This window comes from Vipera berus (genome assembly GCF_964194415.1).
Source record: "Vipera berus genome assembly, chromosome: Z".
NCBI lineage: Eukaryota > Metazoa > Chordata > Lepidosauria > Squamata > Viperidae > Vipera > Vipera berus.
The window spans coordinates 25199406-25225271 of NC_138205.1; the positions used below are offsets into that span (position 1 = coordinate 25199406).

Here is a 25866-nt window from a genome sequence, read left to right on the forward strand (position 1 = left end):
TACATTTCTATGTAAATATTAAAAAATCAATAAAACTTATATATATATACATATATACATATATACATATATACATATATACATATATACATATACATATACATATACATATACATATACATATATATATACATATACATATATATATACATATACATATATATATATATATATATACATATATATATATATATATACATATATATATATATATATATATATATATATATATATATATATATATATATATATATATATATATATATATATATATATATATATATATATATATATATATATATATATATATATATATATTTGTGTAAATATGAGCTGTCACCGGTGTGACTACTGCCTGTTCGATGGCCTTCAAGATAGGCTGAAACAGGAAATAAAGATTTGTCCCATGTTTGGGGCCATGCCTGCTTATTAGGGCTTTCACACACACACACCCAAGCGGCATTATATATATATATAAAAGAAAAGCAATTGTTCATTTCTAAAGTCCAGCATTCTACAGCAAGGAAGAAGAAGCAACAGTGAGAACTGGACACAGAACCACTGATTGGTTCAAAATTGAGAAAGGAGTCCGGCAAGGCTGTATACTGTTGCCCTGCCTATTTAACTTACCGTATATACTTGAGTATAAGCCGACTCGAATATAAGCCGAGACCCCTAATTTTACCCCCCCAAAAATGGAAAAAGTTAGTGACTCGAGTATAAGCCGAGGCTGGTAAATGCAGCAGCTCACCTTATGCTCCTCTCCAGAGATCTTCCCTCAGCAGCAGCCGGCAAAGTAGCTCGCACGCGAAACAAGCCTGGCAGAGGAGCCGGAGCGGCGAGCAGAGGCGCCCGGCCCAGATCCTGCAAGGCCCGGCCGAGACGCGCCCCCAGCAGCGGAGCTGCTCCGGCTCCTCTGCCGGGCTTGTTTTGCATGTGAGCTACTTTGCCTGACGCTGCTGGGGTCGCGTCTCGGCCGGGGCCTTGCAGGATCCGGCCCGGGCGCCTCTGCTCACCCTCAGCAGCACCTGGCCCGGAATCACATGCGAAACAAGCCCGGCAGAGGAGCCGGAGCGGCGAGCAAAGACGCCCGCCCGGATCCTGCAAGGCCCCGGCCGAGACGCACCCCCAGCAACGGAGCCGCTCCGGCTCCTCTGCCGGGCTTGTTTTGCATGTGAGCTACTTTGCCTGATGCCGAGAAGACCCGCTTGGGCACTCGGGTTGGTGTCAGTCTCCGCAGGCCCTTCTCGTTTCCAGGAACGTCAAGCGCGCTTGGCTCCCCACCCCCACGGCAGGGCAGAGACTTGCTCGCCCTTCTGACGGCCCTGAAGAGAAACGAAGGGCTTGCAAACTCCCCGCGAGAAGCTGGGCGAAGTGCGCAGCTGGGCGAGTGTGTGCCTGCGCACGTATTTACGAAAGAAACGCTCCGAGAGTTCTTCTTTCTCTGCCCCCTTGGGGGGAACTCTAGCAACTGCTGTAGCCGCGCTTCTCTTCTCAGCTCCGAAAATAGGGATTTCTACTCTCTCTCTCTCTCTCTCTCCCCTCCCCACCCCGCATTCTCCTGCCTCTTCGATTGCGACAATAAAAGGGCGAAGGGTGCGCTGGTTTCTTCCTCCTTCCTCCCCCCCTCCCCTCCCCTCCCCGATTGTCAGGTGTGGCTTCGACTTTAGTTTTTGCCTACGGTGCTAGGGAGTTGCCAGTGGTGGGATCGTTTTCGGAGTTGCGTGCTTGGCCCAGAGGTGCAAACAAAATGTTTGGAAAAAGGGGGGTGAGGTGGGGTGGGGTGGGGTGGAGGAAGCAGTTTGCGAAGCAGCCGAAATGGGGGTATATAGAGGATGGGAGGTTCCCACCGAGAGAGCCAGCAGAGTTGTTGTCGAAGCGCGTCACACGCCTTTCCAACCACCAGAGAAGGGAGGAATAAGAAAGAAACACACACACACACACACACACACACACACACACACACCAGGAAATCGAGAGCGCCGCCTTAAGTTAAAGGTGGCGGACGGGCCCGAGAAAAAAGGCTGCAAAACTCCAATCTTTTAAAGCGTGCGGTGTTGTGTTTTTTTTCCTCCCCCCGAAAGTGAACGGCAGCTTTCCGTACTAGTGTATTTGTACTGCCGCGAGTGACAACTGACAAAGCTTGCCGGTGTGATCTTGATTTTGGAACTGATGAAGTCTGTTAACTAATTGATTGGCACTCCGGTCGCTCATCGCCGTGAAACTAGACCTTGTTTTTGTTTTTTTTGTTTTTTGTACTTTGGGCTGATCAAATGGAATAAATGGAATAAATAAAAACACTGGCATGTCAAGACACCAGCACAAAGACCAAGGTACAAGCAGCTCTCCTTCAGTCATTATTGAAACATTTGATCAGCCCAACTTCTTCTTCTTATTATTATTATTAAATCTGTTTTTTAACCAAGCGTGACTTCACTGAGCTGAATAGTGCAGGGTTGCCTGCGTGTTTGCTTGTTCCGGGTAGAAAAAACGCTGTCGACCCCGGCATCTTTTGCGGGGAGGGGTGAGGTGGGGTGGGGTGGGGTGGAGGAAGCAGTTTGCGAAGCAGCCGAAATGGGGGTATATAGAGGATGGGAGGTTCCCACCGAGAGAGCCAGCAGAGTTGTTGTCGAAGCGCGTCACACGCCTTTCCAACCACCAGAGAAGGGAGGAATAAGAAAGAAACACACACACACACACACACACACACACACCAGGAAATCGAGGAAGCTTGCGTAAGATCTGAAGGAGACACGATCGTGGGAAAGGCACCGAGCGTGCCATGGAAAAAAAAGAAAGGGTGGACTTGGGCTCGGCTGGTTTCGCAACGGGAAATGGAAAATCCCCGCAAAAGATGCCGGGGTCAACAGCGTTTTTTCTACCCGGAACAAGCAAACGTGCTTGTTTGCTTGCAGGATCTGGGCCGGGCGCCTCTGCTCGCCGCTCCGGCTCCTCTGCCGGGCTTGTTTCGCATGTGATTCCGGGCCAGGTGCTGCTGAGGGCGAGCAGAGGCGCCCGGGCGACCCCAGCAGCATCAGGCAAAGTAGCTCGGCCGCGCGCAAGTCCTCGGTAAGTTCTTTTTTTTGTTCACTGGAGTATAAGCCTAAGTGGATTTTTTCAGCCCAAAAAGTGGGCTGAAAAATTCGGCTTATACTCAAGTATATACGGTATATGCAGAGCACATCATTAGAAAGGCAGGGCTAGATGAATCAAAAGTTGGAATTAAGATTGCCGGGAGAAATATCAACAAGCTAAGATATGCAGATGATACTACTCTAATGGCAGAAAGTGAAGAAGAACTAAAGAGCCTTTTGTTGCAGGTGAAGAAGGAGAGTGCAAAAGTGGGCTTAAAACTTAACATTAAGAAAAGCAAGATCATGGCATCCTGCCCTCTCAATTCCTGGCAAATAGATGGGGAAGAAATGGAGGTAGTGACAGATTTTATTTTCCTGGGCTCCAAGATTGCTGCAAATGGGGACTGCAGCCAAGAAATTAAAAGACGCTTGCTCCTGGGGAGGGAAGCCATGGCAAATCTAGACAGCACACTAAAAAGCAGAGACATCACCCTGCCAACAAAAGTGTGTATAGTCAAGGCTATGGTCTTCCCAGTTGGAATGTATGGCTGTGAAAATTGAACTATAAGAAAGGCTCAGGACCAAAGAATTGAAGCCTTTGAACTATTGTGCTGGAGAAGACTCCTGCGAGTTCCTTAGACTGAAAGGTGATCAAACCGGTCAGTCTTAGAGGAGATCAATCCTGCCTGCTATTTTGAAGGCCAGATCCTAAAGCTAAAAGTCAAATACTTTGGCCACCTAATGAGAAGGAGAGACTCACTGGAGAAGAGCCTAATGCTGGGAAAGATTGAGGGCAAGAGAAGAAGGGGACGACAGAGAATGAGGTGGCTGGATGGAGTCATTGAAGCAGTAGGCGTGAGCTTAAATGGACTCCAGAAAATGATAGAGGACGGGAAGGCCTGGATGAATGTTGTCCATAGGGTTGTGATGGGTCGGACATGACTTCGCAACTAACAACAACAACAATAATAAAGAAGAGTGGGCCAAAATCTCTCCACAATAATGTGAGAGACCGATAAAGTCATAAGAAAATAATTACTTCAAGTTGCTGCTGCTAAAGAGAGTTCCATAAGCTATTGAATCATTGGGTGTACTTACTTTTTCACACATAGCTTCTCCATTTTGGCTTTCTTTTTGTAAAATAATGATGTAATATGTTATATGTTATTGTTTATCTGAGGCTGTATTTACCTATTTTTAAGAACTTCTAAGAACCAGACTATTTTTATTATGTCTTGATACATAAGACCATAAAATTCAGAGGGTGTACTTTGTCTTTCACATGACTGTATATCTGATACCCAGTTAGGTATAGTGGTAAGGCACAGTCTAAAAGGTGGATGACTGTGAATTCTAGATGTGCATTAGGCAGGACACACACACACACACACACACACACACACACACACAGAGAGAGAGAGAGAGAGAGAGAGAGAGAGAGAGAGAGAGAGAGAGAGAGAGAGAGAGAGAGAGAGAGAGAGAGAGAGAGAGAGAGCATCAAATCTAGACTTTGTATTTGAAAAGGTATTTCAAAATGTGCATGAGTGTGCACATAGGACCATTTGGCAACCCATTAAACTAAAAGTGTTGTTAAGATCATGCTACAGTTACAGTGTAAAAGCATCCAGTTCAATTCCAATCCCCTAATTTATGTATATATTTTACAAGTTTTGTAATCCTAAAATTGTGACCAGTATACAATAAAGGTATAGATGTATAAAGAAACAATTTGGCATCATGATGAATGTGCTGCATCAATCAATGTTAGTCCTCCCCTTTTGGGCCAGTCTTTCAGCCCAAACCATCTCATAGGACATAGCAGATGAAAATGAGTAAATAAGTAATCAGAGAATTTACAATTGTAATAGAAATTAAAATTCATTATTTGTTCATTTCATTTATTAAATAATTATAGTATAAATGCAGACTCATGTCATCTTATGAAACAATTAAAAACCACTAGAAAACTAAATATTAATATATATTAATATTAAAATATATCCAAGTGTTCCTGAGGAGGAGGAGGAGAATATTTATAATATATAGTAAAATTGGTTAATGTTTTACAAAAAATACTCTTTAAAAACTGTATGCTCAGTATCTAAGATTAACTTATCATTATAAAGTAATATAACAATAATCATTGTTACTGAAATTTTGTCAAACATTTGCTCTGTATGTACATTGTTAATTTTGCCATTACTGCATATTTCATGTTTTCCCAATTTGACATTGTGAGAAAATATTGGGGCAAATTTGTCTTTGGGGTCAGCAGAATATATAATAATAATTTGACTTTTTTAAAAAAATTATTCCGAAAACATCTAGTACAAAGAACTACAGTTACAATTCAAGTTTTGTTTGTATTTATTTTAAAATAATGCTGACTACTCCTTTCTAGAAGAACTGACACTTCATTGATTATGATGTACTTACAAATTTGTTGAACTAATTTTACCCTTTAGTTTTGGTTTACTACTTGCCTAAACTGTGAAATTGAAGTAAGTCCTTGATGCATTAAACAGAGGTTCAGAAACCACTTCTCGAATACAGATACTTCAAACAGTTCAACTACACCTTTTAACAACATGGGGCATAAACAAATAAACTATAATTTCTGCAAATTTTATTCACACTCATATTCCCCTTCCCCCCCTATGCACTATTCCAGCTTTTGTGAAAAGAAACTTGCTTGCCAACAAAAGTCCTCTAAAATATTTCCACAATAAATGAAACGTCATGGTAATCCATTGCCATGTAGTTAACATTGATGAATGACTGCAGAAAAAATAAAACAAATGTACAACACCATTCCTGCAATTATATGCATATGTAATAATTTACTGAGAAAATATGGAGGCAAATTTGTCACTCAGTCCTGCAGAATAGATAATAATAATCTGACATTTTTTTAAAAAAAATCTTGAAAGATCTAGTAGAAAGAACTACAGTTTCAATTCAAGCTTTGTTTTTATTTATTTATTTTAAAATAATGCTGAGTACTTCTTTCCAGTAGAACTGACACTTAACTGAGCATAATATACTTACAAATTTGTTGGACTTATTTTAACCTATAGTTTTGATTTACTAGTTGCCTAAAATCTGAAACTGAAGTAGGTCTTCGATGCATTAAATAGAGGTTCAGAAAACACTGCTTAAATACAGATACTTTAAACAATTCAATTGTACTACTACAATGTAGGGCACAAATAAATAATTTATAATATCCTGCAAATCTTATTCACACTCATAATCCCCATTGTTTTCCCTTTGCACTATTCCAGGTTTTGCGAAAAGAAACATACTTGCCAACCAAAATCCTCTAAAATATCTCCACAATAAATGAAACATAGTGGCAATGCCACCTAGTTAATATAATAACACAAATGCACTACACCATTCCTTCATTTATATGCATATGTAATAAGCAAAATGGTAAGTTTTTTTCTGCATAGCATCAAAAAATAAACAGAAAAAATAATACATGCATATTTTAAAGCATAAAGTATCTTAATGTCATTATCAAAAACCCTTCTCTATTTTCAACATATGTAATTCAAAATATATATTTATATCAAATAGTAATGCTTAATTATTTTACATGCTGCATTATTGATAAATATATATTACATTAGATATTTAATGGAAGAGATTTATGTTAAAATTAGAGGCCGATTTACTGAGGAATTATACCTGATAAAAATAATTTCTATTTTGATAAAAACATGCATAGGGATGAGAAGCATATGCTAAATTTACACATTGACAGTAAATCTATACGTTTTTGATGACAACATGTCTATGTAACAGTTTATCGGAATAGTGGAAACCAAGAATGATTTTTGCATAAGGAATTAGGACAAATATTGAGAATTTGTTTCCAGAATGCTATTTTCAGTTCCTTATTCCTCATGCTATAAACTAGTGGGTTTAAGAGTGGTGGTACCACACAGTAAAATATAGATATAAATGGATATAAGGCTGAAGAGGTGGTAGATGTTGGGCTGAAATAGGCAAGGGTACCACTTACCGCAAACAAACAAATGACTGTGAGATGGGGTAAGCAAGTAGACAAGGCCTTTTGTTTTCCTTGGGAGGATGGGATTCTAAAAACTTCTCTGAAGATCTGCACGTAAGAAAAAGCAATTACAGCAAACTGAATGAATCCTAAACAAGAACCAAAGATGAGAGTCCAGAATTTGGTGAAGTATGAATCAGAGCAGGAGATCTGGAGTAATTGAGGAATATCACAGAAGAATTGATTGATGACTCTGGAACAGAACTCCATTGTGAATAAATTTCCAGTATAAAGAGCAGAGTAGAAAAGGCCACCCATCCATGCATTGGTTGCCATTTGGACACAGACTTTTTTGTTCATCATCATCTCATAATGTAGTGGGTTGCAGATGGCTACATAACGATCATATGCCATGACACCAAGAAGGAAGAGATGAGACATTACAAAGAAAACAAAGAAGAAAACTTGACAAAGACATCCAGAGTAAGAAATAGCTTCAGTGTTCATCAAAGAATTCAATAATGATTTAGGAACTGTGACAGAGATGGAACCAAGATCTTGGAAAGATAGGTTGGCTAGAAAAAAATACATGGGTGAGTGAAGTTGATGACTGTGAAGAATGACAGTGATAATAATGAGATTCTCAATGAGATTCTCTCCATAGTGCTATTTTCTCTTTGCAGTCTGTGAAAAGAACTGGAAGATCAGATTCCTTTTCAATGCACCAGGATTGACATGGGCTGGAACACTATGAATATCATTTTCTCAGACCTGGTAGTGCTAAAGAGATGGGGACAATTTTCATCCGTGGAAAGTCTGTAGCTATTCCCCAGGAGTTCATTTCTCAGTTGATCAGTACTGAATGAAATTATGCATTGGACAATGGAGCTCAAACTAAAGTTGACTTTGACTTTAGTCTAAACAACAGCTATTAAAATAGCCTTCAAATTGTATTAATTAGGCCACAAGAGATTTTGGTTTGTTCAGTCAATTTTTAAAAAGTTTTACCAAAAGACATATTAACTATGCAATTTTTGTAATAAAAAGTTGCATGAGAAGGAACTTGTAGTTTTTTTTTAAGTTGACTTTAACCCAAAGGACGTGCTGTATAATGACTTTCAGATTGCCATAATAATGGCACAAGGTTATTTTTATTACCTTATATTGATTCAAAGGTAAAATGACTGTGAAAACTAGATTTGAGTGAAGGGGAAGAAACAAAGGGGGCCCATGAGCAGTTGCAGTATGGACAGGGAAATGGCCTTGACAAAAAAAATATTTTTTTTAACCAAGAGTTTTCAAATAAAGCTTTAGGTAGCACCCATGAAATTTTGGCAGATTATATAAAAGTGAAGTACTTATGAATTTAGGGTTTTATTATTATTATTATTAACTTTTCTAAACTGTTTAAAACAATGATGCAGGATTGTGATAGTTTTTGTAGAACATTAGATGGATACAAATCCTTGAGTGTATTCAATAGTTTATATGATTCTTGGTTGGCCTTTCATAGTTTCCTGTTTGAAGTATTGTATAATGAAGCTTAAGTTCTTGTTGTATACATACTCATATAAAGTTATTAACAAATAATTAATCCTATTAATCTAACAGGCTCTCCTCCACTGATGATGTAATATATCCTCATTACTAAATTTCCACATTTGATTTTACCAAAACATTTGATTTTACCGAAAATTAGAATGACTATTAAGCTAGGACATTTTATTTTTTAGGATATCATTACATCATCCCATGAAACCATAACTCTGCATGAAATCCTAATAAACTGAAATGCTTTTGCTAGTGTACCAACAATGATGTTAACAAAATGTCTGTTTCTTCAATATGGGTAGGTATTCTGGCCTGAGAAACCATTTCTTTTGCCAGCAGCTTATTCAAACCAACAGCATTACTTTTCTAAATATATAAGAAGATGGTACAAAGACTTTAAGTTGCAAAGGCATTATCTTGTAGCCATTCAGGGCAGGTCCAGATGACTTGTATTATAAATCTCAGGCACTCAAAAATAGTTTGCAGCTTAAGGTGGCAGCTAGAATCCTGATGGGCCATCCCCACATTAAATAAGAAGAGCATTTATTCTGAAGTCTCCACATTGTTACCAGTAGGTTTTTGAATTCAATAGAAATATCAATATTTTTTAAAAACCTTTATTGTGTAGCACTTTAGCAATGTATACAGTAGTGAAAATCAAATCTGCCCATCTGGTCTTGTCATGTAGAGATGGCCTATTATGACTCTTTCCTGTTTTGACTTCCTCTCTCAGGAGGAAGGCCAGAAAGCAGGCTTTTTAAGTCATGATTTTTTTACAGAATATTTTCCATATAAGTCACACTGAAGAGGTGACCAGCAAGGAGAGGTGCTCGCTGGAAAGTGGGAGAGCCACAACTTTCCCGGTGGACCTGGCGATCTCTCCAAACTGGTGGACAAAAGGACCGGCCATTATGGCTCGTCCCTAGGCTGTGAACAGCCGAAGTCACATTTTCCACCAGGCAACTCTTAAAGCAGCGCAAAAGAGACTGGTTGAGATCTACTTCTTTTACACCATAATTACTTTCTGTACCTCCTTAAGCTGCCAAGCAATTTCCCCCCTGCGGTGAGGGAAGGGAGATTTCAGCTGTCCCTCCAGAAAGAGTGGCGACTAAATACCCAGGGGCGTTTTAAATGTTGAAAAAGTAACTGAATCCCAATTGGAACTTTATTTCTCAAACCATGTGGATTGAAAGATTTTTTATTTCCTATTGTTCATTGTCTACTTCTGCTGGAAATCTGGATTCTTTCTTATGAAAAAAAAGAAAGAATTACCTAAAAGATTAAGACAACTTTGGGACTCAAAGGGAAACTTTAAAAGGGGTCTTGCTGACTGTCCAGGGAAATAGATAAGATACATAACCTTGAAAACTTCGAAACAACAGCTGCCAGAGGCTTTGTGTTCCCTATCTAGGAAAAAAAAAACTTTCTTTTCGATTTTCTAAATGTAAATCCTTTAGTTTAAAATACCAACATGGAAGAAGACCAGGAACAAAATTTATTTATAGATGAAGATCAACAAACTCTTTCTATGTTAAAAACACTAATCCAAATTCTTACCACAACCAATGAAATACTAAGAGGCTATGTGAAGGAACAAGAAGACAGCCTAGATATGAAAGCCCAAACTTTGACCACAATTAAAGAACCATCTATACAAAATACAATAGAAAAAATGAAACATTCAAGTACCATGACAGAAGAATCTACTATTAAACAAATATTGATATTTGAAAATCCAGAAAAGACATTGACAACCTGGAAAAAGGAAAAGGTTTCTTATACAACTCAGAAGGAACTAGAGGATCTAGAAAAAGAACAGTTGGATGAGAAGACAAACAATTCAGAACAACTACGTCAATATGGAAGAATAAAGAGATGACTCACTAGACCTACAAGTCCACTCAAAAAAATGGCAATCGGATGGTTTTGCCGATATTAATTAATATACATGATATTACAAGGAGATTGGTTCAATGACCCAAAAACAAGGACATGGAAGATGATTTGGCAAAGGAAAAAAGCTAGAATAAGGCTCAAGAAGAATGGAGTTTCGACCATCTTATTGAAATCTGAAACAGAATGTACTTAAATAGGTAAGATGTGCATGTTGAACGCAAGACATTGTTATGAACTGAGATAAAGAAAAAAAATTTGGTCATTAAAATTTAGCAGTATAAATACTAATAGCTAATTTGAATATTGATTTGGGCATAAAGGTCATGTAAAGGTGAATAATATAGATAAGCTAAAAACTTATTATTGAAAGTAATAAATAGGTGTATATGGAATGTTAAAAACAAAAATTATCAGTTTAAGCAAGAGATAGCAGATATAAAGAGGAAGAGAGGAAGCATTAAATATTGAAATAAAAAGAAATTTTGATTACTACTTAAAAAACAACAACAACTGAAAATTAGCAAAAAGGAAGGATAACATATTGTATCCTTAACTTGTTGACGTAGAGGCTGAGAAGTTAAGTCAACGGGATGTGTATTTTGAATATTAGATTTTGTGAGGAATGGGGGTAGATGAATTGGGAGTATACTAAAAATCTTGGGATTGATAAATCTCAAACATTAAATCTAAATGTTAGTGGAAATTAAAATTGAAAACTCTATTAGATCATTGATTGTCTAAAAGATTGTATGTTAAAACAGAATATGTGTAAACTAAAAACTATGGATATACTGTATGTAAGAAAGTTATTTTCTATCTGATGGATAGGATAAAACTTGTCTTTTAATTTACAAATAGATAGTATATATGAAGGGAAAAAGAGAGGAAATATTTATGGTAGCAATTTGAAATCTGTACTAATGATATCTGTATGTAATTGAACTACTACTACCCAGCCACCACCTTGCTTTTCAAATATGTGAATGTAATATCAGAAAATCAATAACATTTGTATATAAAAAAGAGCAAACTTCAAAATGCATACTAAATGTACAAGGAATACCGTATATACTTGAGTATAAGCCGAATTTTTCAGCCCACTTTTTGGGCTGAAAAACTCCACTTCGGCTTATACTCCAGTCAACAACAAAAAAAAAAGAACTTCTACCCCCGTTTGGAGAGCTGCTGCTTTCATCAAACATGGACGAAGGCAGCAGCTCTCCAAACGGGCTGCGGCGGTTTGGAGAGCTGCGCGCGCAGCTCCGCCGCCACCTCTGCAAGCCTCCGCTAAGAGAATGGGGCGGTGGAAGCTTGCCACCCATTTTCTCGGCGAAGACTTGTTTCGGGGGATCCAGCCTCTGTCACCCCCTTCTCTCAGCTGGGCAGCTGAGAGAAAGGGGCGGCAGAAGCTGCATCCCCCGAAAGAAGTCTTCGTCGCTGAGACAATGGGCGGCAAGCTTCCCCACCCCACACTTCGCGGAGCGCTCCAACGCCTTGTTCTCTCGTCTCACGGAGACTTGTTTCGGAGGATCCAGCCTCTGTCACCCCTTCTCTTAGCTGGGCAGCTGAGAGAAAGGGGCGGCAGAAGCTGCATCCCCCGAAAGAAGTCTTCGTCGCTGAGAGAATGGGCGGCAAGCTTCCCCACCCCACACTTCGCGGAGCGCTCCAACGCCTTGTTCTCTCGTCTCACGGAGACTTGTTTCGGAGGATCCAGCCTCTGTCACCCCTTCTCTTAGCTGGGCAGCTGAGAGAAAGGGGCGGCAGAAGCTGCATCCCCCGAAAGAAGTCTTCATCGCTGAGACAATGGGCGGCAAGCTTCCCCACCCCACACTTCACGGAGCGCTCCAACGCCTTGTTCTCTCGTCTCACGGAGACTTGTTTCGGAGGATCCAGCCCCTGTCACCCCTTCTCTTAGCTGGGCAGCTGAGAGAAAGGGGCGGCAGAAGCTGCATCCCCCGAAAGAAGTCTTCGTCGCTGAGACAATGGGCGGCAAGCTTCCCCACCCCACACTTCGCGGAGCGCTCCAACGCCTTGTTCTCTCGTCTCACGGAGACTTGTTTCGGAGGATCCAGCCTCTGTCACCCCTTCTCTTAGCTGGGCAGCTGAGAGAAAGGGGCGGCAGAAGCTGCATCCCCCGAAAGAAGTCTTCGTCACTGAGAGAATGGGCGGCAAGCTTCCCCACCCCACACTTCGCGGAGCGCTCCAACGCCTTGTTCTCTCGTCTCACGGAGACTTGTTTCGGAGGATCCAGCCTCTGTCACCCCTTCTCTTAGCTGGGCAGCTGAGAGAAAGGGGCGGCAGAAGCTGCATCCCCCGAAAGAAGTCTTCATCGCTGAGACAATGGGCGGCAAGCTTCCCCACCCCACACTTCACGGAGCGCTCCAACGCCTTGTTCTCTCGTCTCACGGAGACTTGTTTCGGAGGATCCAGCCTCTGTCACCCCTTCTCTTAGCTGGGCAGCTGAGAGAAAGGGGCGGCAGAAGCTGCATCCCCCGAAAGAAGTCTTCGTCGCTGAGAGAATGGGCGGCAAGCTTCCCCACCCCACACTTCGCGGAGCGCTCCAACGCCTTGTTCTCTCGTCTCACAGAGACTTGTTTCGGAGGATCCAGCCTCTGTCACCCCTTCTCTTAGCTGGGCAGCTGAGAGAAAGGGGCGGCAGAAGCTGCATCCCCCGAAAGAAGTCTTCGTCGCTGAGAGAATGGGCGGCAAGCTTCCCCACCCCACACTTCGCGGAGCGCTCCAACGCCTTGTTCTCTCGTCTCACGGAGACTTGTTTCGGAGGATCCAGCCTCTGTCACCCCTTCTCTTAGCTGGGCAGCTGAGAGAAAGGGGCGGCAGAAGCTGCATCCCCCGAAAGAAGTCTTCGTCGCTGAGACAATGGGCGGCAAGCTTCCCCACCCCACACTTCACGGAGCGCTCCAACGCCTTGTTCTCTCATCTCACGGAGACTTGTTTCGGAGGATCCAGCCTCTGTCACCCCTTCTCTTAGCTGGGCAGCTGAGAGAAAGGGGCGGCAGAAGCTGCATCCCCCAAAAGAAGTCTTCATCGCTGAGACAATGGGCGGCAAGCTTCCCCACCCCACACTTCATGGAGCGCTCCAACGCCTTGTTCTCTCGTCTCACGGAGACTTGTTTCGGAGGATCCAGCCTCTGTCACCCCTTCTCTTAGCTGGGCAGCTGAGAGAAAGGGGCGGCAGAAGCTGCATCCCCCGAAAGAAGTCTTCGTCGCTGAGAGAATGGGCGGCAAGCTTCCCCACCCCACACTTCGCGGAGCGCTCCAACGCCTTGTTCTCTCGTCTCACGGAGACTTGTTTCGGAGGATCCAGCCTCTGTCACCCCTTCTCTTAGCTGGGCAGCTGAGAGAAAGGGGCGGCAGAAGCTGCATCCCCCGAAAGAAGTCTTCGCCGAGAAAATGGGCGCTGAGATTTTCTCGGCGAAGACTCACCTTCTCCCGTTCACCTTTAGCAGCTCCGCCAGGCCCGTCCAGTGCCCTGCTAGCAGAGCTTGACAAATGCAAAAGCTGCTTTGGTTAAACACTGGAAGGTTTAGTGATTAACCCACCCCACCCCACCCGGTCTTCTTGCTGTTTCTCCCCATCCTCACTCACTTGCTGTTTCTCCCCATCCTCACAGGACAAAATAGGGCAGGGCAGAGCCGGCAGTTAAAAATAGGATGCAGATAAAAGGAAAGGTAAGGAGGGGTTCAGGTTGAGAGGAGAGGCTGCGTAGCCTTAGTGTAACTCCTGTTTGGCCTGACTGGGTTGCCTCCGATGGGCTCTGACAGTGGAACAGAATGGAATAGAAAATATGGAATGGATTGGAACAGAACGTAGAACAGAACAGAACAGAACAGAACAGAACAGAACAGAACAGAACAGAACAGAATAGAATAGAATAGAATAGAATAGAATAGAATAGAATAGAATAGAAATATAGAAAGTGAATAGAATAGAATAGAATAGAATAGAATAGAATAGAATAGAATAGAATAGAATAGAATAGAATAGAATAGAATAGAATAGAATAGAAATATAGAAAGTGAATGGAATAGAATAGAATAGAATAGAAATATAGAAAGTGAATAGAATAGAATAGAATAGAATAGAATAGAATAGAATAGAATAGAATAGAATAGAATAGAATAGAATAGAATAGAATAGAATAGAAATATAGAAAGTGAATAGAATAGAATAGAATAGAATAGAATAGAATAGAATAGAATAGAATAGAATAGAATAGAATAGAATAGAATAGAATAGAATAGAATAGAATAGAAAGTGAATGGAATAGAATAGAATAGAATAGAAATATAGAAAGTGAATAGAATAGAATAGAATAGAATAGAATAGAATAGAATAGAATAGAATAGAATAGAAATATAGAAAGTGAATAGAATAGAATAGAATAGAATAGAATAGAATAGAATAGAATAGAATAGAATAGAATAGAATAGAATAGAATAGAATAGAATAGAATAGAATAGAATAGAATAGAAATATAGAAAGTGAATGGAATAGAATAGAATAGAAATATAGAAAGTGAATAGAATAGAATAGAATAGAATAGAATAGAATAGAATAGAATAGAATAGAATAGAGAATGGTAATAAGAATAGAATAGAATAGAAATATAGAAAGTGAATAGAATAGAATAGAATAGAATAGAATAGAATAGAATAGAATAGAAATATAGAAAGTGAATGGAATAGAATAGAATAGAATAGAATAGAATAGAATAGAATAGAATAGAATAGAATAGAATAGAATAGAATAGAATAGAATAGAATAGAATAGAATAGAATAGAATAGAGCTGGAAGGGACCTTGGAGGTCTTCTAGTCCAGCCCCTTGCTCAAGCAGGAGGACCTATACCAGTGGTGGTGAACCTATGGCACGCCTGCCAGAGGTGGCACTCAGAGCCCTCTCTGTTGGCACGTGCGCCACCACCGCTGCCAGCAGCAGGTCCTTGTTGGTTGGTGGACTGGAAGAAAAGGGAGGGGGAAGCATTTTACATGCGTGCATGCGCGCACGGGGCCACGAGCAGGCACATGCTGCAAAGGGGGCGGGGCTAGTGCCTGCGTGATACTCACTAGCCCAGCCCCGTTCTCACGTGATGCGGTGCCTTGTATCTGCACCCTGCGGCACGGCGGTTGGCGTTTTTGTGCCTTGCGGTACGGTGGCCCATTTTTTGCTCCCCCTTTTTTTTCGTGCCAGAGACGGCACTCAGAGGCGCCTCCCTGTCCCCTCCCCCGAGGGCACCAGAATGCCGATGCTGCCTTGGCACTTTGTGATAAACAAGTGGGTTTTGGCTTGCGGTTTGGGCACTCGGTCTCTAAAAGTTTCGCCACCACTGACCGATACCATCTCAGACAGGTGAATGTCCAGTCTCTTCTTAAAAACCTCCAGTGATGGAGCACTCTTGATTTCTGGTGGCAAGCTGTTCCACTGGGCAGCTGAGAGAAAGGGACAGCAGAAGCTGCATCCCCTGAAAGAAGTCTTCACCGAGAAAATGGGCGCTGAGACGCCTCATTCTCTCGCTCAGCGGAGACTTCTTTCGCGAGATCCAGCCTCTGCCGTGCTGCACTGAGAGAACAGCAAGCCGCCCCATTCTCTCGGCGGAGCACTCCACCGCCCCATTCTCTCGGCGGCTTGCCACCCCGTTCTCTCATCTCAGCAGGGGGATCCAGCCTCCAGCTGCTGCATTTCCCAGCCTCGGCTTATACTCGAGTCAATAACTTTTTCCAGTTTTTGGGGGTAAAATTGGGGGTCTCGGCTTATACTCGAGTCGGCTTATACTCAAGTATATACGGTAGTTATGTTTCTGTCTTTTTATTTATATATGCCTGTAAGATATGAGTGGTTAACACATCACCTGGACTTACTAAAATTATAACAGTTTATCAAATACCAATATAGGTCTTTCTTGAACAATAATAAATATAAAGATTTTAGAAGCATATTCAATCCAGCTTTAATATGTTTTTATTATTGGTTGCAGAGTAAAAAACATTCAATCTCATTCAATCACATTTCACTATCTTTTACTATTGGTACCTTGGGGCTGAGTCATATAACAGACACAAATCCAATTTATAACAATTTTGGCTTGATAAATACATTGAAACAGATGAATGAAGTTTTATATTTCTTGCTTGCTGTCTGATTTCTTTTCAGATTTTTATAAATAGATAAATAATCTTGCTGCTCATATTTCTTTAGAAAGAAATTATTTAAATTTAAGAAGTCTTATAAGCACAATTTTAATCAGCTTATTTCTCATGCCATAGATGATGGGATCCCAACCAGGGGTGCAAGACGATATTCCAGGGGGTATGAAAACTTGGGTTTAGAAGTTTCAAAATTATAGTGTATATGCATAATTCATTATTTTGAACTTTTGTAAGGTGTAGAAGAATATATCAGAAGCATTCTATAGGTGCGGGGTATAGAAAAGTTTCGGAGCTTCTGCCATAGATCAATGGATTTAAAATGGATGGGATAATGGAATACATTATTGTAATTATGAAATCAAGGTGTGAAGCACTGTCGGATATTGTCCTTAGGTAGGCAAACCAACCAGAAAATAAAAATATGGTGATGACAATGAGGTGGGGAAGACAAGTGGAGAAGGCTTTTTCCCTTCCTTGAATAGAAGGTGTTAGAGATTAAACTTGATTTGGGTGACAATATTATATAATGGAGTAAAAGCACCTTTAAGGAGTTAAACGGCCTAAGGGTGTGGCTGTAATTATTCCACATAAAAGAGAGTTAGATGTTACACGTAGTTGCTCTTGTATATGTGTTTGATGTTAGTGTTTGGATACCTCTTGTTCTCTTGTTTGCTAACTTGATATTTATTCTCTCAAGAATCAACTGCTTGCTACAGTGTATATTGTTTTTGATATTGGTAAGCAGCTTTTGTATTTTGATACTATGTTTTTTTATGGACTGACTTTTATGTGCATGATACTGGATTGATACTTGGACTATTTCTTACTGTGTTTCTTTTTGTTGTCTGAGTAAAAATAAGTTATAAAACTCGTGTTAGTGCATTACTGTTTGCCTAAAAGTCCCAGTACAACTTCCACTGTGTATTAATAATACTCTGTTAAACAAACCATTTTTTCAACAACATATTCTAACAATGGTTATGGGCCCAGATCCAGTGTGGTGCTGAGGACAGGCACAGTATTGTATTTATATTTCCTAACTGAGTTTTCAAATTCAGACAATGGCACAAGGACTATTCAATCCATTCTGCATTACCCGGCTTAATGGGTCAAACTACGTATCCTGGTCTACACAATGTAGTTTGCTATTACAAAATCAAGGTCTTTGGAAAATAGTCCATAATCCTCCTGATGTAACTGCCTGGGATCCAACTAATGAAGAAGATAACAAGAAGATTGTAGACTTCAATAAAGACAATGATAAGGCTTTATCTATCATTGGGCTAACATTAGGAGACCAACAGCTAGTCCATGTGCGTGGAGAAGAGTCTGCTGCTAAATGTTGGGCTAAGTTGAAAAAGATTTTTGTTCGGGACAGTGTTGGTGCTCATATAAATCTTACCAGAAAGCTATTTAGAGCTAGACTGGAAAAGAATGGCGATATGTTAGCTCACCTTAACTTTATAAAAGCAACTTTGTTGGAACTGCAAGAAAAAGAACTTATTTTCTCAGAGCTTCACCAGGTTTACATCATTTTATCATCATTGGATGAGAGCTACGATGCCTTTGTATCGTCCTTGGAGGTTTTGTCCAAAGAAGACCTAACTGTTTCTTCAATAACTGGAAGGTTGTTGGAAGAATCAAGATGTCGTATGGAGAGGAAACAGTTGAGAGAGCCGTTGCAACAGGAAATAAAGAAGACTGAATCTGCTTATATTTTAAGGAAATGCTTTAATTGTGGGTTAAAGGGACATATTGCTAAGTTTTGTCAGAATAGTAATTGTCAGAGAAAGGAAAGCCATAGAAAGAATAAAAAGCTGATTAATGTAGCTGTAGCTAATAGAACTACTAATAACCACAATTGGTGGGTGGTAGATAGTGGAGCTACACACTGTATTTCAAAAATAAAAAGGGATTTTGAGAATATAAGGTCTAGTGAAAAATATATTTCTATGGCTAATGGCCTGAGAGTCAAGGTCTCTGGAGAGGGTAAGGTTTACTGTTCATTTTTAAAACAAAATTTGGAAATGCTATATGTTCCCAGATGTGATTATAATCTATTATCAGTTAAGGCATTATTGGAAGCAGGTTTTAAAGTTACTTTCCAAGGGGAGGAATGTCTTATTCAAAAGAATGAAGTGAACTTAATAGCTAATATGAAAGACGGTTTGTTTGTAATTAGCAATGATCCTATAATAATGGCTACTACTTGTACAAATCAAAAACCACATGATGAATGTATTCATTTATTACATAGAAGATTGGGTCATGTGAATTTTAGTACACTAAAAAGAACTGTAGCTTTGTCTAATGGGTTTAAGTTAAAGGCTTGTAAGAAATATCTGCAGTGTAACGTATGTGGTAGAGAAAAGAGCAGGGCAGCACCAGCTAATAGGTTAGATGGATTTAAAACCACAACTCCATTAGAACTGGTATTTATGGATTTGATAGGTCCTATGAAACCCAGTTTAGGGGGTGCTTGCTACATATTAAATATTCTAGACCATTATAGCAGATATGGGTTCTGTTATCTCCTTACGTCAAAAACTGAAACTATACAAACAATATCTAATTGGCTCAAGTTTGTACAAAGGAAAACTCAGTTAAATGTAAAAACCATAATAACAGACAATGGAACTGAGTTTGTTAATAAACAGTTCAATGAGCTGTTAGTTTCAGAGGGAATAGAGCATAGACGTACAGCTCCTTATAGACCTCAGCATAATGCATTTGTTGAACGGAGGGGCCAAACATTGCAAGCTATGATTAGATCTATGATTGAAGATTCTGGTTTACCTGATAGCTTATGGGGAGAAGCAGCAAAATGTGCTAATCATATTTTAAACAATGTGGTTAGTTCAGCTACAGGTAAAATTCCTTATACCTTATGGTATAAGAGAAAACCAAATCTTAGTTATATTCACACATTTGGGACACCTGCTTGGGTACATATTCCAAGTTCAATAAGAAATAAAGGAGAACATAGAGCTAAACAATTATTTTTTGTTGGCTATGAGTTAAACCATAAGTCTTATCGGTTCTGGGAGAAAGGTACTAAAAACATTTATTGTAGTTCTAGCGCTGTTTTTCAAGAACAGTCAGGCTGGGAAAGGGTAGAAGATATTGTATATATTCCTCAACAAGATTTAACTAACTCCTCAAATGAAAGTGATAAAGAAGAGGAGGAACCTGCTACAGAGATCAAACAAGAACCACTGATAGTGGAGACAGGAGAGGAAGAAGATAATAATGTAAATGTACCTATAAGTCCAATAATTCTCAGAAGGTCTAACAGGGAAAGACGACAGCCTGATCGTTTCGAGGCAGGTTTAATTTGTCAAATAGACATTGAACCTTCTAATGTTGAAGAAATAAAAATGTATCCTGAGAATGAAAGAAAGAATTGGAAGGTAGCTATGGATAAAGAAATAAAGTCTTTGCAAGATCTTAATGTTTATCAAGAGGTTAAAATACCTAAAACAGAAAAGTTAATTGGATGTAAATGGGTTTTTAAACTGAAAGAAAGTGTTACAGGAGAGGTAATACATAAAGCAAGATTAGTTGCTCAAGGATTTGCACAGAATAATAGTGACTATGATGAAGTATTTTCCCCAACGTTAAGAGCTTCCACTCTTAGGGCTGCTTTAGTTTGGGCAGCAAATAAGAATTATGGTATAAAACATGTAGATATTGAAACTGCTTATTTGCATGCAACATTAAACCATGATATATATATGAAAGTTCCATCAGGAATAGAAAGTAAGGTAGGGTACTGTTGGAAACTGAATAAGAGTTTGTATGGTTTAAAACAGTCAGGTTATGAGTGGAATAGATGTTTAGTAAAAGAGTTAAATAGTTTGGGATTTAAAGCTAGTATTGCAGATCCTTGTTTATTTATAAAACAGCAAAATAGTGAATTATCATTGTTATTATTATTCACTGATGATATTGCTATTATAGCAAAAGATGAAACAGAAACTGAAAGAATAATTTCAGGGTTAAAAAGAAAATTTAGAGTAAAAGATCTAGGAGCTATTAGTCATTATCTAGGGCTGGATATTGTCAGGACTAGTAAAGGATTTAAATTGTCTCAAGCTAAGAAAATTAATGGTTTGCTGAAACGTTATAATATGGAAAACTGTAAACCAGTAAAAATACCTATGGTTCAAGGTTTTGAGAGTTCAGCAGATAACAGCAATGTCTTTGATAAAAAGATATATCAATCATTAATAGGCAGCTTGATGTATTTATGTAACTGGTCAAGACCTGATATAGCATTTACAGTTAATCATTTAGCTAGATATTGTGAGAATCCTACAACCAGATGTTGGCAAGGTGCGAAAAGAGTTTTAAGATATTTGAAGCACACCATACATTATTCTCTATATCTAGAGCCAACAAAGGAATTGGAACTAAAAGCATTTGCAGATGCTAGTTTTGCATCTGATACTGTAACCAGGAAATCCACTTCAGGATTGGTTGTATTATTGGGAAACGCTTTAGTAGGATGGAGGTCTAACAGACAGAAGCATATAAGCTTATCAACAACTGAATCCGAATTTTCTTGTTTATCTTTATTATGTACTGAGCTATTGGTATGGAAACAATTATTGTTTGATATGGGTTTAAATTGTAATGAACCAATAAAAGTGTATGAAGACAATCAAGCAGCTATAAAATTAGCAACTAATGCTGCAGTGAAAACTAGATCAAAACATACGGATCTACGGTATCTAAATGTCAGACAATGTGTTAAAGATAATTTGATTAAACTGGAATATTGTGCAACTGAAGATAATATTGCTGACCAGTTTACTAAAGCTCAGGGTGCTATAAAGCATAAATCTGTTTGTGATATGTGTAATTTGAGATTGTAAAAATATATGTATAATATGCCACCCAAAAGGGGAGATTGTTAGAGATTAAACTTGATTTGGGTGACAATATTATATAATGGAGTAAAAGCACCTTTAAGGAGTTAAACGGCCTAAGGGTGTGGCTGTAATTATTCCACATAAAAGAGAGTTAGATGTTACACGTAGTTGCTCTTGTATATGTGTTTGATGTTAGTGTTTGGATACCTCTTGTTCTCTTGTTTGCTAACTTGATATTTATTCTCTCAAGAATCAACTGCTTGCTACAGTGTATATTGTTTTTGATATTGGTAAGCAGCTTTTGTATTTTGATACTATGTTTTTTATGGACTGACTTTTATGTGCATGATACTGGATTGATACTTGGACTATTTCTTACTGTGTTTCTTTTTGTTGTCTGAGTAAAAATAAGTTATAAAACTCGTGTTAGTGCATTACTGTTTGCCTAAAAGTCCCAGTACAACTTCCACTGTGTATTAATAATACTCTGTTAAACAAACCATTTTTTCAACAACATATTCTAACAGAAGGGATTCTCAGTACAGCAGAGAAAATTTGAACACACTGTAAGTAACAACAATGAAGAAAAAAATAACCATTACTAATATAGCAGTAAATACTACAATTCCAATTTCAGTTACATATAAACCAGAGCAAATAATTTTAAGTAGATGTGGAATTTCACAGTAGAACTGGTTGATATTTTTAGAACAAAAAGAAGTAGTAAATGTTACAATAGTGTGTAATGCACTATTAAGGAAACTGACAACACACACTCTGCCAACCATTTAGATGCAAGCTCTCCTGTTCATGATCATTTCATATTGTAAAGGGTTACAAGTAGCAACATATTGATCATATGCCATAATAGTAAGGAGGGAAATACAATAGTTCAAGAAGAAGACTGATGAGAAAACGTGAGCAATGCACCCAGAATATGAAATAAATCTGATATCCATAAGAAATAGCTTTGGGGATAATGACTGTAATAGAACCAATGTCTTGCATGGCTAAATTCATCAGGAAGAAGTACATAGGGATGTGCAGGTGGTGGTCAAAAACCACTGCAATAATGATGAGAAGGTTCCCTGTTACTATCATTAAATACAGTATAAGTAATAGAATTCCGTATGTAGTCTGCAGCTTCCAAATCTTTGAGAATTCCAAGAGTAGAAATCCAGATGTGTCATTATCCATTTTGAATTATGATATCCCTAAATTTAAAGGAGCTGTATTAAAAAATTATCTATTAAATTAATTTTTTGAAGATGTAAAAATCCCTACTTCTAAATCTACATTCAATTTTCTGAGTACCAACACAACCTCCTTACTTATGAATTGTCTTGTTTTAGTTTAAAGTTCTGTATGATATCTAATAGATATTTTTAATACCACCAGTGCCTTACAAAAATAAGTTGAAGCCTATCTCAGGGATAGGCTTGCTTTGTTTCTAATTTAAAATATTAGCAATACCTTCCCCCCCTCCCCAAAAAAGTGAATGGCTCACAATCTTTAATCATGGAAATTTCCTCTTTCCTATCGTTTTTGTTCAATAATTAATAAAATGAGATTTTGTTATATTTATTTTCCATTTCCCTATAGTGTATCTGTTGGCACTCTTCTAAAATATGAGAACTGATAAAATCATAAGAAAATGATTACTTCAAGTTATTGCTGCTAAAGCGGATTTTCTAAGCTATTGAATCATAGGATGTACTTAATTTTTCACACATTTTGGCTTTCTTTTTGTAAAATAAATGAGACCAGCTATAATATATCATGTGTTATTGTTCATCTGAGACTGTATTTACCTACTTTTAAGAACTTATAAGAACCAGACTATTTTTATTATGTCCTGATGCATAAGACCATAAAACTCAAAGAGGGCATATTTTGTCTTTCACATGACTGTATATCTGATACCCAGTTAGGTATAGTGGTAAGGCACAGTCTAAAAGGTGAATGGTTGTGAATTCTAGTCCAGCATTAGGCAGGAGAAACACACACACACACACACACACACACACACACACAGAGAGAGAGAGAGAGAGAGAGAGAGAGAGAGAGAGAGAGAGAGAGAGAGAGAGAGAGAGAGAGAGAGAGAGAGAGTCAAATCTAGACTTTGTATTTGAAAAGGTATTTCAAAATGTGCATGAGTGTGCACATAGGACCATTTGGCAACCCAGTAAACTAAAAGTGTTGTTAAGATCATGCTACAGTTACAGTATAAAAGCATCCAATTCAATTCCAATCCCCCAATTTATGTATATATTTTACAAGATTTGTAATCCAAACATTACGGCCAGTGTACAATAAAGGTATAGATTTATAAAGACCCAATTTGGTATGGTGGTGAATATGCTGCATCACTCAGTGTTAGTCCTCCCCTTTTGGACCAGTCTTTCAGCCCAAACCATCTCATAGGACATAGCAGATGGAAATCACTAAATAAATATTCAGAGCATTTACAATTGTAATACAAATTAAAATTCATTATTTGTTTATTTCATTTATTAAATAAGTATAAATGTAGACTCATGTCATTTTATGAAATAATTCAAAATCAATAAAAATGCTAAACATTAATATTTAAACCAGATTTATGGAACCATCTTCCGGTTGAGCTCCGGATGGCGCCCGACCTTCGCTCCTTCCGGCGCGATCTAAAGACTTACCTGTTAAAACAAGCCGGCCTGGCCTGATGGGTGATGGGTTTCGGTTTTATTGTTTTTTATGTATTTTAACTTATTGTTATAGTTTTTGGGCATCTTGTTTAATCTTTTTTAACTTTTGTATTCTTGTTTTTTAACATGTATTGCCCTGTTCACCACCCTGAGTCCTTCGGGAGAAGGGCGGTATACAAATATAATAAAATAAAATAAAATAAATAAATAAATAAATTGATGTATTTATTACTCTTTCTAAAATATATCCACATGTTCTTGAGGAGGAGGAGAGGAGGACGAGGAGCTGGAGGAGGAGAATATTTATAATATATAGTAAAATTGGTTAATGTTTTACAGTAAAAAAATACTCTTTAAAAACAGTATGCTCAGTATCTGAAATTAACTTATCATCATAAGGTACTATAACAATAATCATTGTTATTGAAATTTTGTCAAATATTTGCTCTTGATGTACATTGTTAATTTTTCCATTACTGCATATTTCCCAAGTTGGTTTCCCAATCTGACATTGTGATAAAATATTGAGGCAAATTTGTCATTGAGTCCCAGAGAATAGATAATAATAATCTGACATTTTTTAAAAAAAAAAAAATCTTGAAAGATCTAGTAGAAAGAACTACAGTTTCAATTGAAGCTTTGTTTTTATTTATTTATTTTAAAATAATGCTGAGTACTTCTTTCCAGTAGAACTGACACTTAACTGAGCATAATATACTTACAAATTTGTTGGACTTATTTTAACCTATAGTTTTGATTTACTAGTTGCCTAAAATCTGAAACTGAAGTAGGTCTTCGATGCATTAAATAGAGGTTCAGAGCTTAAATACAGATACTTTAAACAATTCAATTCTACTACTACAATGCAGGGCACAAATAAATAATTTATAATATCCTGCAAATCCTATTCACACTCATAATCCCCATTGTTTTCCCTTTGCACTATTCCAGGTTTTACGAAAAGAAACATACTTGCCAACCAAAATCCTCTAAAATATCTCCACAATAAATGAAACATAGTGGCAATGCCACCTAGTTAATATAATAACACAAATGCACTACACCATTCCTGCATTTATGTGCATATGTAATAAGCAAAATGGTAATATTTTTTCTGCATAGCATTAAAAAATAAACAGAAAAAATAATACATGCATATTTTAAAGCATAAAGTATCTTAATGTCATTATAGATAAGCCTTCTCTATTTTCAACATAGATAATTTTATATATATATAATGCTTAAATATATAATGCTTAATATATATATAGTAATGCTTAATTATTTTTCATACTGCATTATTAATAAATCTATATTACATTGGATATTTAATGGAAAAGATTTATGTTAAAATTATAGGCAGATTTACTGAGGAATTATACCTGATAAAAATAATTTCTATTTTGATAAAAACATGCATAGGGATGAGAAGCATATGCTAAATTTACACATTAACATGAAATCTATACATTTTTGATGACAACATGTCTATGTAACAGTTTATTGGAATAGTGGAAACCAAGTATGATTGTTGCACAAGGAATTAGGACAAATATTGAGAATTTGTTTCCAGAATGCCATTTTGAGTTCCTTATTCCTCATG

General features: G+C 38.2%; 1 protein-coding gene across 1 annotated transcript; it reads right to left on the minus strand.

The window, feature by feature from the left end:
- Positions 1–6885: 6885 nt before the first annotated feature.
- On the minus strand, positions 6886–22776 carry LOC308678760 (olfactory receptor 14I1-like; the record flags this gene model as incomplete). The annotated part of the gene is made up of 2 exons (XM_081345992.1): positions 6886–7625; positions 22557–22776. 2 exons carry the CDS (start codon positions 22774–22776, stop codon positions 6886–6888), a joined length of 960 nt encoding a protein of 319 aa, XP_081202118.1.
- Positions 22777–25866: the final 3090 nt, after the last annotated feature.